Source organism: Humulus lupulus, chromosome 8 (genome assembly GCF_963169125.1).
Source record: "Humulus lupulus chromosome 8, drHumLupu1.1, whole genome shotgun sequence".
NCBI lineage: Eukaryota > Viridiplantae > Streptophyta > Magnoliopsida > Rosales > Cannabaceae > Humulus > Humulus lupulus.
The window spans coordinates 182,337,555-182,355,506 of record NC_084800.1 but is presented as its reverse complement, the minus strand read 5'-3'; the positions used below and the strand labels follow the sequence as shown (position 1 = coordinate 182,355,506).

At 37.6% G+C, this 17,952-nt stretch overlaps 1 protein-coding gene across 3 annotated transcripts; it reads right to left on the bottom strand.

Annotated features, from left to right (window-relative positions):
- Nucleotides 1–12,982: 12,982 nt before the first annotated feature.
- On the bottom strand, nt 12,983–17,132 carry LOC133798763 (myb family transcription factor PHL6). 3 transcript variants are annotated; one of them, XM_062237236.1, is made up of 7 exons: nt 16,931–17,132; nt 14,737–15,805; nt 14,312–14,510; nt 14,087–14,163; nt 13,967–14,006; nt 13,791–13,857; nt 12,983–13,699 (listed from the first exon to the last, which is right to left on the bottom strand). In XM_062237236.1, exons 2-7 carry the CDS (start codon nt 15,406–15,408, stop codon nt 13,273–13,275), a joined length of 1,482 nt encoding a protein of 493 aa, XP_062093220.1. In that variant the 5' UTR covers nt 15,409–15,805; nt 16,931–17,132; the 3' UTR covers nt 12,983–13,272. The 3 variants fall into 3 exon arrangements, with proteins under 3 accessions (XP_062093220.1, XP_062093218.1, XP_062093219.1); XM_062237234.1 differs by having other exon boundaries at nt 13,791–13,860; nt 16,931–17,131; XM_062237235.1 differs by lacking the exon at nt 16,931–17,132 and adding an exon at nt 16,348–16,369 and having other exon boundaries at nt 13,791–13,860.
- Between the last annotated feature and the right edge of the window lie 820 nt (nt 17,133–17,952).

The window sequence follows — 17,952 nt, the reverse complement described above, 5'->3', positions numbered from 1 at the left end:
ATGGTGAGAAATGCGAGATATACATCGACCATAAAAGCTTGAAGTATTTCTTTACTCAGAAGGATCTGAATATGCGCCAGAGACAGTGGCTAGAGTTGGTTAAGGATTATGATTGTGATATCCTATATCATCCTGGGAAGGCTAATGTAGTGGTTGATGCATTGAGTCGGAAAGGCCCAGGACAGTTGTTCAGTTTAAGACAGATATTCGATAAGCTGGCTGAGGAGATGACTAGAGCAGGAATAAAGTTTGTGGTTGGCCGATTAGCCAACATCACTCTTCAGTCTACACTCCTTGAGAGGATCAAGGAGGCGCAGGGGAAAGATTCCCAGTTGAGAGGTCACAGAGAGAACGTCTTAGTCTGAGTGGCTAAGGACTTTTCCCTTTCGGAGATGGGGTTACTGAAGTACAAGGGTCGGATTTGTGTTCCGATGGATTCTGTTATCCGACGGGAGATTTTAGATGAGTTGCATACCACTCCCTACTCTTTACATCCGGGTACGACGAAGATGTACCAGGACTTGAGAGCTTTATATTGGTGGTCGGACATGAAAAGGGATGTGGTGGATTATGTGGCCAGGTGTTTAACGTGTCAGCAGGTCAAGGCTGAACATCATAGGCCAGCGGGGTTGCTGCAGCCTCTAGGGATTCCGGAGTGGAAGTGTGAGGACATTACCATGGACTTTGTGGTTGGCTTGCTGAGAATTGTGGGACAGCACGACTTGGTGTGGGTGATTGTGCATAGGTATACCAAGTCAGCCCACTTTTTTCCCGTCAGGACAACTTATACTGTGGAGCAGTATGCTGAATTATATGTGAAGGAAATTGTTCGACTTCATGGAGTTCTGAGGTCGATAGTATCTGATAGAGACCCCACCTTCACCTCCAAGTTTTGGGAGAGCCTGCAGAAGGCTATGGGCACGCAGTTAAGGTTTAGTACCGCTTATCATCCTCAGACCGATGGAAAGTCTGAGAGAACGATTCAGATATTGGAAGACATGTTGCGAGCCTGTGTATTAGACTTTGGGGGATCTTGGAGTAAGTATCTTCCTTTGATTGAGTTCTCGTATAATAACAGCTATCAAGCGCTATCAGAGTGGCTCCGTATGAGATGCTATATGGGAGGAAGTGTAGATCACCTATCCATTGGGATGAGATGGGTGAGAGAAGTTATTTGGGTCCTGAGATGGTTCAGAGGACCAATGAGGCGATTGAGAAGATTAGAGCGCGAATGCTCGCCTCCTAGAGTCGCCAGAAGAGTTATTCAGACCTGAAACGCAGGAGTGTAGAATTTTAGGTTGGTGATCATGTGTTCCTTAGGGTTTCACCTCTGAGAGGAGTGAAACGGTTTGGCATTCAGGGCAAGTTGAGCCCTAGGTTTGTAGGCCCATTCGAGGTTCTGGAGCGGGTTGGGGAGGTAGCCTATAGGTTGGTGATGCCTCCAGCCTTATCAGGGGTTCATAATGTTTTCCATGTGTCCATGCTCTGAAAGTATGTATCAGATTCGACACACGTACTGAGTTATGAGAGTTTGGAGCTGGGCCAGGATTTGTCCTATGAGGAGAAGCCGGTTCGGATTCTTGAGCAGAAAGATAAAGTTTTGCAGAGCAAGACCATTGCCTTGGTGAAAGTGCTGTGGAGAAACAGCAAGGTTGAGGAGGCGACATGGGAACTTGAATCAGACATGCGGGAGCGGTATCCCGAGTTGTTCAGGTAATTTCGAGGACGAAATCTCTGTAAGGAGGGGATAGTTGTAGCGACCCAAATTTGCTAATAAGACTTTGGGTCTTGATTAGCGTGCCTGGAGGGAAATAAATGGTTTATTATGATAATATATGTGCATTATATGCTTATGTGATTAGAAATGCATGGTTAGGTGAAATAAATATACATGTGGGCCCCATTTGGTAGTTAGGGGCAAATTTGTAATCTTAGCCCGTTGAGGGCATAAATGTAATATATGTGATATTTTCGATATAATGGTGATATATTTGTGATGCACGTTCCGAGACGGTCCTAGAGAGCTATTCCGCTTAAAGTCACAGCGGGATTTAATACCCGGCTCAGGAGGAACCTAGGGGTATTTTGGGAATATTATAAATTTAGTTGGGGACTTTTAATTAATGGTTAATGGTATTTTAGTAGCTTGGGTAACCATAGGTAACCATTGAGGATAGTTACTTTAAGTGAGAAAATGGTATGTTTGTAAGAGGTTAGGAAAGGTCTAAGTTGCCCTTGAGGATTAGTTAGAATATGGGTTAGATGGAACGGTAAATGGGTCTTTTGGCTGGGATTTAGATAACTATGGCTGAGTGGGAAAGCTATTCATGTTTTCTATACTTGGACAAATTCAGGTCTTACTGAAAGTGAAGGAAAAGCTAAGAAGCAAGAAGGGAAGGAAGGGCAAATATCTTGGAATCAAGAAAGGGATTTAGGGCTAAGATTAGAGCAATTGAATTCAAGCTTTAGCTCAAGGGTGTGTTAATCACAGAGGTAAGAAATTCATCCATGGGTTTTCTTTAAAGTTTAAGCTTGTTTTGAGGGTTTGAGAATAAGGGTTGAAGCTGAATTTGCAGCTTGTTGTTTGTGAGAATTCAGCTGGGAATCAAAGAGATTTAGCTTGGAGTTGGAGTAGGAAGAAGCCCAAGGTCGAATTCCATCTTGAGGTATGAATTCCATGCATATTTGAAAGTTATTTATGGTTTAGTTTAAGAATTCTGAAGGCTGGTTTAAACTTTGCAAGGGTTGGTTTAAGTTTTGAGAATTTTGAACCACTAAGTGATTCTTGAGTTTGATTGTGTATCTAGGTCTGTTGTTGATGTTTATAGGTTGTTAGATGGCTTATTAGGGGTTTTGAATTGAATTTGGGGCTTAGGTAAGTCTTGGTAATGATTTGGGAGTGTTTTGGCTCGGGGAAAATGCAGGGGAAAACCCAGAATTCTGGGTTCGCGTAGGGGCGCCGCGGCGCTAGGCTGCATCAGTGGACGGGGGCCCTTCTGGGCGCCGCGGCCCTCATAGGGTGGCGCTGCGGTGCTAGGCCATTTCTGGGCAAGGGGAAATTTTAGTTTTAGGCTTTTGCCCAGGGGTTTCAGGGGACGCTTCCGCCATCTTGGGTGGGGATCCGGGAGGTCCCGAGAGCTCGAGATTGGTTCCAGAGGATGTTTTTGAATTGATTAGTAATGGGAGTGTTATCTATGCGTTGTGACTAGGTTCTCGGTGAGGCACGGATTAGAGGATCGTGCTCGAGGGTTCAGTGCTCAAGAAGCTCGGGACACAGGAAAGAAAGCTGTTGTACCCATAGAGCAAGGTGAGGCCCCCATAGTTGTGTTGCAGGGCACGACCCTATATGATTATGTGTTGGGTGTAGCTCATTGATTGTGTTAGTATATGTTTAAGTTATGTTTTAATTATGCTGTGTATGCATATATGCGAGTGATTACAAGGGTCGGGAACGGCGAAGGCCGGGAACGGTGGAGGCTGAGAACGGCAAGGGGCCGAGAGCAACGTTTGGCACGTGGAGTGTGAGTTGCCAGGGTAAGACCCCAAAAGGATACCTGGGATGTACTTACGATGTAGACCGCTACTCAGGGCCTGGTAAAGCGCCTGAGACAGCATGGCCGTATGTGTCTAGCTTGTTGACAAATTGGTTGTATGTTAAATGGTTCATATGCATATGTTATTTGTTTATGTGGAGTTTTCTTGCTGGGCTTCGGCTCACGGGTGCTCTGTGGTGCAGGTAAGGGCAAGGAGAAAGTCAATCGACCATGAGTATGGAGAGCGTGCACGACGCGTACATGTCTGGTCTGCCTGGCTGCCACGGCCAGGGGTATTTTTGGAAGTTGTTTGTAAAGAGCCCTATTTTGTCGTTTAGTCGACTTAAAGTATATATTTTGAGTTGTAAATATTTATAAACAGTATTTTGGGATCCCAAATGTTAAATGTTTTATGATTTTCAGTAAATGGAATTATTTCCTAAGTTTATGTCTCTGTTTATGATTTAATTACACGATTACCTTAAAACCTCGATTAGCGAGTTAAAGGCACGTTTTAAACTCACTTAGTAACGACTCTAAGGAAGTAGGGCGTTACACAAAATTTGTTCCCCCAAATGTTGTGGTTAACTCTCTATTTATAGTGCATTTTCCATCGTAATTTGACATTTTACGTGTAAGTGTAAGGGAAAAGGGGCTCCAAAATCTGAGCAAAGTGGTCACATGTCGCATATTCATTGGCTTTGCATGAGAGAGAGGCAGACATGTCTAGCAGCGTAGGGAAGATAGCTTGGACACGTGGCAAATTGCTAGTTGAGCCAAGGAGAGATGCACGAAGAAATGGGTCTATCTTAGAGCAACTCCAACCTTCCTAGCCATGCTAAAGAATTAGCTAATGATGTGGTATTTTTTTTTAACTTTTTACCATTCCAACCATAACTTCTTTAGGCTAGCTATAATAGCAATTTACTTTTTGACTAGCTAAATATAGCTAATGTGAAGTGGTTAGCCAAATTGATGACAAATTATTTTAATAAAAAAAAAAGTAATGATGGTAAATTAAATTTGTAAAAATTATTAAATTAATCTATGTTGGAAATATAAATTTGTGAAAATTATTAAATTAATTAACTTTAGTTATTATAGAAAGCATGGTTGAAATGATAACATTAAAAGTGGCTACTTAAAATTAGGTATTTTAGCTAAAATTTAACTATTAATTGACTAGTGTGGTTGGAGGTGCTCTCGTGAGACAAATATAGAGAATGAGACGGAAGCCCACACACAAGCTTTTGAAATGTTGTTGTAATGCCCTAGATAGCCAAGACCACTGCACTGTGTACTTATAAAGGTGCAGGACTTGCTAATCAAGTCACTAATTTAAAAAAACGTGTCACTAGATATGTATGAGCTAGGGTTAAAAATGTTTTGGTCTCAAAAGTTTCACTTTATATAGTTAAGCAGTTTAATACATGGGATCCCAAAAAGAAATAGAGTTTAAAAGTTGGTTTACAGAATTCCCAAAATACAGACAACCATCAGCCATACTAAGGCAAAATAGACATTTCTGGTTCCTGCGCCCCAGCCTAAACCCCAACCGTGGTGGCTGAGCCGCTGGTCGTGTACAGTCGGCCCGCAGAGCTCTCCAAGTCAGGGCTGATCAAGCTTGCCCTTGCCTTTACCTGCACCACGTAGCACCCGTGAGCCAAGGCCCAGCAAGAAAACATAATGTGCAACACAAACAATAATAACAAATAGTCATTTTTTTTAAGCACGATCATCCATCAAATAATCCACATTAACCATTCAACATAAACTCAAAATCAAGGATGCAACTATTCACATATAACATTCAAGTCTCATAATAACCAGGTCACATAATTATCAGGGCCGAAAACTTAGGCCGCACCCTCTGTTTTCCCCACTGACTCCGACCCGCTTAAACCGAGCTCAGTGCATATTAAGCTGTCCTCGACTACCAGTGCCCAAGCCGCGCCCTGTGCGCTAGTGTAACCCTTGGCACTCTTAGGCTGTTGGTTCATTGTTTAGTTTACATGGAATAATACCATCCTTTCAAGCATACACATTAGGGAACCCTTAGTCCCATTACAGATATACAACCAGGTGCAGTTTTCTTACCTTTAGTTTTTTGCGTTCACTGATTACGAGCGACGCTCCTCGAGCACGATCCGCTCCCGAGCCCTAGCCTTAACACCTAGTCACAACCAAGGTATTGGATTACATTAATATTCAAATAAGGGTTTCCGGATACAATACTAGCTTCCGGGACATCGAATTTCCACCAAGCACAGTCGGGAAATCGATCTCGAGCGCCCTAGACTACATTCCCGTGCCTAAAATCCCAAATGTTCAAGTATGCACCTAAGGGCTGCGGCCCTTGAAACCTAGTCGCGACCCTGCCCTAAAACAGAGCCAAGGCCATCCCTAAAAGCAGACACGCGCCGTGGCCCTGCTCTTGGGCGCCGCGACGCTTCCCTTTGGCCGAGCCTCCCTGGCTCCTTTGCATCCTAGGGCCGCAGCGCTCTAGAACAGAGCCGCGGCCCTTCCCTTCGTGCCCAGAAAATCCACCATTTCCAACATCTAAATCTCATCCAAAACCATCCCAAAGCTCCCTAATTCAAAACCCATCAATCACAAAACTTTTAACATGACTCTAACAACATAACTCAACAGAAATCCAGCCTAAAAACCTACTATAATCCCATTTTTAATTTCTGAAACTCAAGAACTTAAAACACCAAAACCAGTCATACAAAACTAGAATTTAAACTTCCAAATCACGAATTGGAGCTTACCTTTTCTGCTGAACCACTTCCTTGACAAATTCCTGAGCTAAAACCCAAGCTCTCAACTTCAATTCAGCCCTTAAACAACAAAATCATAAATACCTTAATACTCAGCAAAAAACTCAGAATTCTAAGCCCAAAAACACAATTCAATTCTCACCTTAGCCTTGATTGAGTGTTCCTTGGATAATTCTTGAGCTAGTCTTCCAAATCACCACTTCAATCCTCTGAATTCCCAGCTCAATTTCCCTAAATTTTCAGTGCTTTGTGTTTTTTTTTTCCTTGAGAGAGAGAGAGAGAGAAAGAAGAAGTCGGTCTATTTTTGTTCCACTAGCTTCTGCTTTAGGCTAAGTCTAACCTTGGTTACTTAGGTCAATCCCAAGGCTCGGGGTGCCGGAAACGTCCCCGAGGGCAAAACGGTAAAATTCCCCAATATTCCCGCCTAGACTTCCTAACCTCAAATATATCTCCATATATTTATTTCCATAACCCGATAGTCTGAATAACTACTTGATACCTAAAATACCCCTGACTTATCCAAAGTCAAATATTAAGCCCCGCTGTGACTTTTCCCACTATCTATCTAGCCCTAGGATCGCCTCAAGTCGTACTCTGCAAACCTGCCCACATAATAATGTGGTTCTGACAAATACTATATATAACACATTTACATTCATATAATCATACAAGCATCTTTTTTATCATATAATTATGCATTTAAATCAATAAGCTCATTCAAATAACTTATAGCTCAATTATGCCCTCCCGGCACACTAATCAAGGCCCTTAAGCCTTATTAGCAAATTTGGGGTCATTACAGTTGTCGTGTGTTACTTGTTGGTGGGCTGTTGAAGGAGAGCTTGGATGATTTATGGAGTGAGGCCCACTATTGGAAGATGGCTTGCTCAATTGATTGGACTTGGTGAAGATTGGGCTATTTGAAGATTAAAGATGGGAATTTTTAAAAAAATATGGCCTTTTATCCATCAATGTGCAAAAATATGGGAATTAAACTTTCCTTAATTTGTACGGGAAAATTTAATTAACAAAAACTCATTTTCTGGGAAAACTAATCACATATTGGAAATCAAAATTAAACAAAAAAATATCAGCAAAATGGTGGATACTATGGTAATTAATATAGTAAAAACTCCTCATCTGAAACTTGAGTCCATATCGTGTCTTCAGCGCCACCTTTTCTCTTTCATTTTGCCTTAGCCGCTACCTCCCTGTCCTCCATTCGCCTGCCTCACCATCTCCATCATCATCTCCGGCCACCCACCCTCACCACCTGCAATTCACCTTTGGCGTGCACCTCCGTGAAACCCAGCCAAGAACACCCAGCTGCACCATCGACGAACACAGCCCCAATTCGTGCATCTTTGTGCGATTCCATTCGCGAGCCCTCAAATCCAAAATGACGGGGATAGGCTAAGGCGAGGGATGTGCTGGTGGTGGTCGGAGGCGAGGGAGAAGGGCAACACCTAGGCTGAGTGCGATTCATGGTGCTCGGAGCTGCGCAAAACGACGGGGATGGCTGGGGTTGCGACGGGGTTTTGTGCACAAGGCATGGGGGGTTCTGGTTGTGGTCGGAGGCGAGGGAGGAGGTTGGTTCATGGTCAGATCTGTTTTTTTTTTCTATCTTCAGATCTGTGGTAACTGGTTACCTTCATGTTCTTTGTGTGTATATTTCTGGGGGTAACTGTGTATATATATTTCTGGGTTCTTTATAGTAACTGGTTACCTAGGTTACTAAATCATATTTGCTCTTTCTTTTTTTCCTTGATGTTTCTTTTCATTTCTAATATGAGTGACTCGTTACCCCTCTTATGATAACTTGTTACCCCTCTTATGGCAAAATGTTACTCATTTCACTGTAACTGGTTACCCCTCCTGATACATGTTATTTAACATTTAAGACTATTTTTTACATAACTGTGAAAACTCAAACAAGTAACTGGTTACTCCTCTGGATAAATGTTATATTAACCTAGCTGTAGGATTTTTTTTTACATAACTGTGAAAAAACAATTAAGTAACTGGTTACTTTACCCAGACTTTGAAAAAAAACGTACAATCTAAAAAAAAGAAAAAAAATGTTTATAATAAATAAAAAAATAATAAACACAATTCATATTACAAAAAAAATTAATAAAATTTTTGCAAAACAACCATGGAAAAATTTAATATAAAAATAGTTATATAAAATTAATATAAAAAAAATCAAATAAGCTAAAAAAGATAATCAAATTACAAACATATCCTTCCAAATTAATAAAATTTGATTAAGAGTGTGGCATAAAATAACTTTTATACAAAAATATTGGAAACTAAACTAATAAAAATGAATTTTTTTTAAAAATAACCATAGATAAACTTTTCTTGAAAAAAGTCATATTTTTGCACAATTTATTAAAAATCTCATATAACATGTAATTTCCTCATTAAAGATTGAAGGCCCAAGTGTGGATGAAGAAGCTCAAAATGAGGACCTGGGGTTAAGGCATGGATAAAGGAGTTGGGCTTGGGCCTATTTGATTTGGGCTTGAAATCCTTTTCAACATTTTTTTTTCTTTTTATCAACTTTGTGCTTCAAATTCATTTTTATCATCTTTCTCCAAATCTGAAAAATAAACACAAAATTAGTAAATGAAATATTTTCATCTTAATTAATTTTTGTATTTAAAATCATGAAAAATAAATAACTTAATTCTAATTATGCACCCCAATAACACTTAAATATATACAACTTTACACACTAATCAACTCTCAAATTGCTTATCATAAAAGATAGTAATATCCGTCAGGATTAGAATTCCCCAAGCTGGTTCTTCTTCATTAGCATAGTAAGATTTTAACATGCTCACATGAAAAACAAGGTAAATCTTCAACTTGGGTGGTAGTTGAAGTTTGTATCTTGCCCATTTTCTTGAGTACCAGGTAAGTTCCCTTGTGTTTTTGAATTGAGTAGACTGAATTTTTGCTGCAACATTTTTCCAAGGACAAGGTCATTTTTTAAAACTCTACCAGCTTTCTTTTCTCATTGGTCTGCTATTTCATCTTCTTTTAGAATAGCAAGGGGCTCTGAAAGGTGCCTTTGATAGTTAGATAAGGTCTGCATTTAACATCTCTTTTAGTTGTTTCCGAAAGGCATCCAAATTTGGAGGGACCATGGAATAAAGGCTCATCGCAGGATGCTCAGTACTAGGCTCCAGCTTAATCTTGTAGTCCACACCACATCGAGACTTAGTGGGCGTTCAACATGTTAGTGAGATCTAGCCCACATTGATTATCCCCATCTAGTTGCATGTAGGTGTATTCGTGATATCTTACTCACATAGATAAATTACATGCATGCAAATCATCAAAGTCAAAACAACTTTTATGATGGCCAAACTCGAAGAGATTCAAGTTGATTGGGCAATGTGCAAAAGAGTAATGGTTGAAGTTCTCATAGGCACCTCTAACTAAAACCCATAAGATGGAGGTCTCTAAACCATAGGCATGCTCCAGAAGTAGATAATTTTTTGTGGGGATTATCACAATGTTTTGAGGCCACTAATATTATCTAATCAGTGTTATATTATTTTATATCATGTAATGTTAGATTAAATAATATGACAAATGTGATTTGTCATATTTTATAACATAATATTGAGAGTTATAAATTAGACATATGTGTGTTTAAGTGTAACATATTTTGGAGTTACAAAATCAGCTACAAATTTGTAATTTTCAAGTATCACCCAATAATGTGTAGATTGAAGGTTACACATTTTGAGATTGAATTTTATAAGCCAAAATGTGATATAGTTGTTGAAGATATGATTTTAACTCTCATTAGGTGTATGGATGTTACATAATCATGTAAGTAATGTATTGAGATGTTTTGAAAAAATGTGCGAAATTGAGAGGTTACAACAACCTCCAAGCCGCGGCCAAGAGCATCTCAGGCAGTGGCCTGGGAGTCATAAGCTCACGGTTGCGGCCTGGAATGTCTCAGGCAGCGGCCTGGGGGGTGCTAGCAGCAAAATTCCATTTTGCTCTTTCTTTTTCAATTTGAACGTTTTCAGCAACTCAAGTAACTCCAAAATCTTACTTTTAATTCAATAAACATCCAATTAAACATTGGTAACAACCAATAAGGTTGGTGGAATTTAAAATCCAAAGGGTGTCTCAAAACTCTATAAATAGGAGCCTAATACTCACTTGCAAGACACAATTTTTCTATTTACAAAGCACTTGACTAGAAAATACGCCAAAGACTTGATAATTACAGAGAGCTATTTCCAAAGTTGAGAGTCCCTTAGTGCTTAGAGATTAGTGAGAAATAAATTTTTTGACAAAGGTCTTGAATATTTTTTAAGTTGACGATCCTCACTACTCTACACTTAAGATTGTGTGAATGTTAGTGTGTTCTTGTTGTTTTTGCTTTGTTTTCTATTTACTATTGTTCTTATTTCATTCTTCGTGTTATTTTTGTTTCTTATATTTACTTGTGCTATTTTGCTTTGAATTTATAATCTCCTCTCTTTTACTTCTTCTACATCTTTTCTATTTATTTATACTCTTAGCAATTAACTTGTAAGATTTGTTTTGATTAAAACTTTGTCCATTGTATTTCTTATTTAGAATTGTATTTTGGTTTCTATTTATATTGAATAATATATATTCTTTATTTATACTGAATAATATACATTCTCTACCAATCAAATCAATTCCCCTTGACATGATTACCCAACGAGGTCAATGATGTAATTCACGAAGCATCACCTAGCCAACTGCCCCCTCAATGTGGTGTTGACCACAAGGTTGAGTTGGAGCACGTACTCAACCTCCCAGACGAGTCCTTGTCACATGGCCCCTCTAAATTTATAATAATAAAAATAATAACCATGATGTGAATTTTTCCATTTTTTTCTTCCCAAATTACTATTATATTTTTTTAAATTGCTTGATATTTCTTAAACGTGTTACTGCAAAAATATGACATCATTTTGTTGATATATAGAAGTATTGTTATTATTGTAGTCTATTATAAATTAAGTAAGAATTTTTTACTCATAAAATTAATTTAAATTATCTAAAATAATTGTATTTTTTAATTTTGAATTTAAATCATAAATTTCTTTCTAAATTACTCAAATTTTAAATATTTAAAAAAATATAAATAAAATAATATACATTTTTGTCAAATTATCAATTATTTCATTTTCTCACACCAAATCAAACAAAATAATCATAATTCTAATGTTCATTCGAACAACAAACCAATCAGATGGATTCTCATTATCATTCTTATTACATTCAATTACCATTATCATCATGTTCCACAAAACCAAACTCCACCTAAGATTTTGGTTTGTGTGCAAATGTAATTCAAAGTTGGAGAATAATGCAACAAAATAAGACAAAGATGGAAATATAGAGATAAAATCAATTAAAATACTAAAAAAATAATCATATATACAAGTACTAATACATATCCCTAACAAGCCGAACAATTACCCAACGAAAAAAGAAAAGAAAAGAAAAGTAGTAGACAGTGATTGTTGTGGAGGTAAGAATTTGCGGAAAAGGAAAAAGATTTATGATAATCTTTTCCGTTTGAGCTTTTGAACTTGAGCTTCGAAATCTGTTCTAGAAATAAAGTACTCACATTCCCTTACCTTAAACTTCTTCCACCTATTGACCAACCCTATCAACTTGGACTCCTCAATGTCACCTAAATTCAACTTATGAGTATCCAAATAATTTTCAAATAGTACCCCCATCGGATGATCATCATAATTAAACACAAGTTCTTCGTCTGAGTTTTCGCTATCAAAATCAGTAGTAGCAGTGGCAGTATTTGTAGTAGTGGTAGTGGTGGTTGTAGCAGTACTAGTATTAGTGATAGTAGAATGAGTACCCCAAAAGATGTTAGAGAGCTCATACATGTTTTGGTCATGTGGCCTTGAGAAAGTGAGTGATTGGCCTGGTTGGATAGCACGAAACTTGGCCTTGAGGCGAGAAAGCTTGTCGCTCAACTGCTTCTTGGTTACATTTAAGTGAAATGATTCGACGAGGAATGTTCTGAATTCTTCAGTGGCAAGATTAACATTAGTATTAGTATTAGCATTATTGCTGTTGTTGTTGTTGTTTTTGTTTGAGAAGTCGATCAGGCCTTTCATGAGGGCGATCTCATTCTCTTCACTCCATACTCTGTTAGTCCCACCACCCTTGTTGCCTTCTCCAGATCCAGAACGATTCATCTCATCGCCTATGGAATTAGCTAGGGCATCACACCCAACACTAACACAGATATAATGTGATTCATACTCTATATTTAGAGCATTAAATTATGGGATTTTCTTTATAATATAATGTGTTTCCCTTTCTATAAAGGGTGATAAAATTGTCTTTTTAGGAAATTAAATCAGCTGTTATAAAGGTACACAGATAAAGTAATTTCTACTTTTATACATAGAATCACATTTACATTTTAAAAATTCATATTAATTATCACGTTGGTCTCCTGTTTCCATTTTTTTATTTTTACGATGATTTTGGTAACTAATATTGATTTTCTAACCATTTATTGCATGAGAGAAAATCAATTTGCTCACACGGTAATAACGAAAAATCTGATAATAATATTAGTGTCGTTTCTGTCTTTAATAATAATATACATATGATAAGTCATTAATTAAAAACCATCTAATATAGTATACTACATTGAACAGTAAAAAGCACAATGCAAATAAAACTTTACAATGCATGAACAGATGATGTTTGGAAAGAAAGATGAGACTACTACACAGTGACGACTGAATTAAAAGGATATGTTGTTTTTCATCTCTATCAAACAAATTGCTTAAGATAAAAAAATAAATACAACTCAATACCAAAACTAAATCCCAATATTACAAAGTTGGCTAACTAAATGATTTACAAAATCTCACATAACTTACAATTGAATGCTGAATGTTTAATCATTCATGAGAATTTTCAACAACAACCTCATCATCACCTGCAAATTCTGCCTTCTCATCAAGACGGATTCGTTTGTTGCTTTGCTTAGGATCACAATCATCACTACTTTCGGTAGGTTTGAGCTTCTTCAATGGTGGAGAGGACGATGCAGAGTCGGTTTTAGACTCTACTCGTTGCGGGGATGATCCAACAGCAGAAGGTGAAGGCTCTTGGTGAGACTCTTCACAACTGGGACTGGTCAGGGACGACAAAGCTTGAGAAGAAACCAAAGCACTCCCAGCTTTCTGCTGTACCTCTAAGATCTTTTGCAAGTATCTCGCATGCTCCTCTATGCGCAATTGAAGAGCCCTTTGGACCTCAAGCTGCTCATGTAATTGTTTCTGAACTTCCATTTGCATTCGAAGAGCCTCGGTGATTTGAACACTCCTGCGAAAAAAGGAGAGCTTGGATTTCACTACAAGAAAAAAAATTGTTTACATAAAACACAGAAGAAAAAAAACAGAAAGGAAATGCTGACCCTTTTCTCCTCCCATCAGTTTCGTTACTAAATGCTGTTTTCTTTTCTTCAAGGCCAGAATCCTTCTTCTCTGTGGAGAGAGGATGGAAACAGAAGTGTATGTCAAAATCATGAATTTAAGAGATTTAATAAATAATGAACAAAAGCTTAAGCTGTTCTCATTATTTCTTCCTTACCTTCCTTTTTCTCTGGCATATACTTGGCAAGTCGGTATTTCTAGAACAAGAGACGTGAATAAAGGATTAGGTGTTAACTCCACGACCATACTTAAACAAGTAAGAATCATAGTTCATTACCTGTAAGTGACTTTTAACATGATAAATTGTTAAACCTTCAACATTCATAACCTTTAATACACCCTTTGGAGTAGCCTCTACATTCAAAAAGCAAGGTAAGGTAAGAAGCATGCCATACAAGTAAAAAGGGAAAAAAAGAAATATCTGTAGTTAACTATATGGAATTTAGCCCTGCCAATATAAAAGGAGTAGACTTGAATTTGTCTATAGAATTAGGCTACTTACTTTCAGCTCCATCAAGCTTGTTAACAGCCTCTACAAATAGCTCATGGAGTTCAGGCGTCCATCGCATTCGAGGTTTATGTAGAGCAGCAGGTCCAGGAGATGGGAGGTTTAGAAGGGCATCGACAGGTGGTGCTGTTGAACGATAACTTTCATCAGACATCAATCCTATGGAAGGTTTTGGTGAAGTTTCATATATTTCCTGAATGAACAGAAGAAATTAATACTCAAAGGGTTACAACAAAGTAAAGGCAATGTTGCTTGAACCCATCAGAAAAAACAGTGAAAACAAGCAAAAGACCCTCCCAAAACATGTCTGCTTTCATCAAAGCTTAATAAAAAATTGGAAGAACTTTGGCAGAAACAATGAACCTGTGGAGCTGATTAGATATGATTTCACTAACAAACAATAGTGATAATGAACTTACATCAACTCTGGGAGTTTCTCCATGGTCAGAGATACCAAAGTCAAGTTCATCGGTCAAATATTGCAACTCCAAGTTATCAGTGAATGCTAGACTGTCACTTGCACAGCTTAGACCATGAAAGCTACTATGAGATGCATCCCCAGATAAATTAAGAAAGTCTTTCATGAGAGCTTCTGATTCTGATTGCTCCTCTTCAAATTGATTGCTTAAATCTCCACTGAAAAGCAGTGGAGAACTTGTTGATTCAACAGCAGAAATCGATTGGTTACATGTTGGAGGTGGAAGAAAAGGCAAATTCCCAAGGTGCCGGTGTGCTTCTGAGCTCATCGAAGACTGGTATAAACTAGTGCAGAAGACAGAAGACCGTGAAAATGAATTCTTAGGATGCTGAACATGAGAACCAGGAGACATAGGAGTACTAGAACTAGATCCAAAACTGTACTTTAGAGGATGTATAGAAGATGCTCGCATAATAAGATTAGGAGAACCAAGAGACTCTGTCCTTATGAACGGCGATGAGAGTGAAGATGAACATTCACCAGCCAATAAACTCTGGCCTTCTGATCCACTACTTACAAAATCATGGACTGGAGATAGGGGAATGCAATCTGAGCTTGAAACCTCTTTGGAAGGCTCTCCTTGCGTCATGGAAACAATACTTTGGTGACTCATGGTGATAGATGAAGCCCAAGCTTAATCAATAATCAGATAAGAAAAAACATAGGTATTGACACCATGAAATAACAAGCAATCCTGCCTAGTTTCAATTGTGTTTAAAAGCATTGGAAGAGTAACATATGCTGTCCATGTCTTCTGAAAACGTCACTTTCTTTCACCACCCATACTTTTTTCTCCTCAAAAGAAACAAAAATTCACATTTTGACAATTTAAAAATCGGCTGCAGTTGCTTCTCTGGTGTGGCCATACAAGTGCTTCACAATTTTCATTTGACTCAATAACGAGCAACATCAAGAGCTTTTGCTTAGTATAAAGGAACTCTGCCTAATCCAATCCATCAAAATGAAGTATTTATAGAGACTATAACTTGTAATATTCTCATATGTGACTCCTGCAAGACAGAAAATGACAATAGTGTTTACCCACTAGATTAAATTTGCTTAAACTACGAGTGCACCATACTACAAAAAATAATCCTACGGTTATCATTAAATCCAAAAGTAAGTCCCAACGAAAAACAATTGAGTTCTGATCCACATTGACATTTAAATTCGATGTTCTTCTAATATCAAGTGGACGAGATAAGGAGAAAAGAGCACAATTATCTCACAAAAACCAACCAAATAGGTTCAAAAGTCCAATCATATCCGACAAAAAAGAAAGAGAGAAAAAAACATATCTACAAAATCAATTAGTAAATTTGAGATCACTATATGAACCGAATTTCGTCTTCCACACATATTTAATAGCCTTAAAAGTTTGTTTAAAACATATTTAGGCATGTCATATCTAAAATCCAGAAAGACCAATTACAAATATGAACTAATCATCTAATAAAAGCTATTAGCTTACTCACAATCACATTTAGGCCTTGTTTAAGTAAATGCAGTATTAAAAAAGATAATATAATATATGTCCAATTGGAGATGGCACCTTAGAAAATTCCAAGGAGTCAAACTTGAAACTTGTTCTGTAATCACATATAGAGGCTACATCAATATCTAGCTGGCACTATTTCAATATATCAAAAGAGTGAAACGAATTGGGATACAGAATACTGTAAAAATACATTATATGAGATTTTTAACCAGAATCAGCGACCACCAGCACCATAAAGCAGTCAAGAAATCAAATCCAATCTGATTATTTAAAAATAAAAACACCAGCCATCTTCAATAAATACAAACTCCCTTGCCACTATGGCTTTCCTGTGTAAAAGTTCAAGAGTATAAATTGGGACACAATCATTGATCATGGGAATTCTAGATTTAAACAAGCCAAGTAAAACAAAATACATATACAGTTCATATATTATGTATGCTGAAAATATCACACTTGACATGAGGAGTAGAAATATAATATCCAACTATCCAAATTTAAAAAACAAAGTAAAACCCACTTCAAATCTTCAAAAACCAAAAGTGAGACAAAGCCAAAAAACCGTAAAAGCTAGAAACTTTTATTTTTCATAACAATGAACCAGCCAAAAACAAAAGAACAAAAGAGAAACACCAACCTCGTGAAGAACTCAAATCAGGAACAAGAATGTAGACGTGGATGTAGATAAAGATAAGAGTTATAGAGAAATGGAGGGAGAGATAAGAAGAAAAAACGAACTGAGATTTGGTATTTGGTTATTGCGTAATTGGGTTTGGCTGCGGCTAATGATTGACTAAGTGAGGGGAATGAGGCATGATGAGCGAAGCCATGTAAAGAAAAAAAAAATGGAAAGCTTTGAACTTTGAAGAGTGAGTGTGAGTGTGAAAGAAGCATTGATTTCGTATCCCACGCGCTCTCTGAGAGGAAGGTAAGGGCACGCTCCAATGGTTTGTTCCATTGTGAAAGTTGCTGGTTTGTCATTTGTCAGATGCCAATGTCATCTCTTCATCGTTGGACTTTTCTCTTGCTTATTCAACAAATATAAAATTTCAATTTTTTTTCTTCATTCTATTGATCATTACAATCCCAAATAATGCAATGAGAATATACCATTTTAGTCCATGACCAACACCAGATGATAAAATACGATAATAGTTTTGTGGTTTGTTTGAGGACCGAAATTGACCATTTTTGTGCTTTTGTTTCCTTCAAATATTACTCTATGAAGTCCAATATGACGAACATTTAACTATCAAAATAAAAATGCACAAAAAATTGATTAGGGGTGTTCATTGGATGACATCCAATGTTTTTAAGTCTATCCGATCCGATCCAATCATCCAATTGGATGTTGGATTTTTGGAACTGATCCGATCCAATCATCTTGAACCAACTGATCCGATCCGATCCGATCAAATGGATGATTGGATCGGTTCGGTTCCATCCATTGGTTATCCGTTGGATCAGATCGGAATTATCCGATCTTTTAAAATCTTTATTTAGGCTGATTTTTTTAAAAAAAATATATTATTTCAATTATAAAAACACTAATTACTCATCCAAATAATAAAAATATTTAATTGTAATGTTTAGTTTATGGTTTTTTTAATCATCTCATGTGTGCAAGCCTATAGTAAGCTACACTGAGGTATTGGATGT

Bases quoted from the DNA above. Each gene is read 5' to 3' on its own strand.
- LOC133798763 (XM_062237234.1), bottom strand. From the start codon at position 15,408: ATGAGTCACCAAAGTATTGTTTCCATGACGCAAGGAGAGCCTTCCAAA. The intron at 14,007-14,086 runs GTAATGAACTAT...CTCTTGTTCTAG, and splicing joins ATGTTAAAAGTCACTTACAG to AAATACCGACTTGCCAAGTA. The intron at 13,861-13,966 runs GTAAGGAAGAAA...CTCTCTCCACAG, and splicing joins TATGCCAGAGAAAAAGGAAG to AGAAGAAGGATTCTGGCCTT.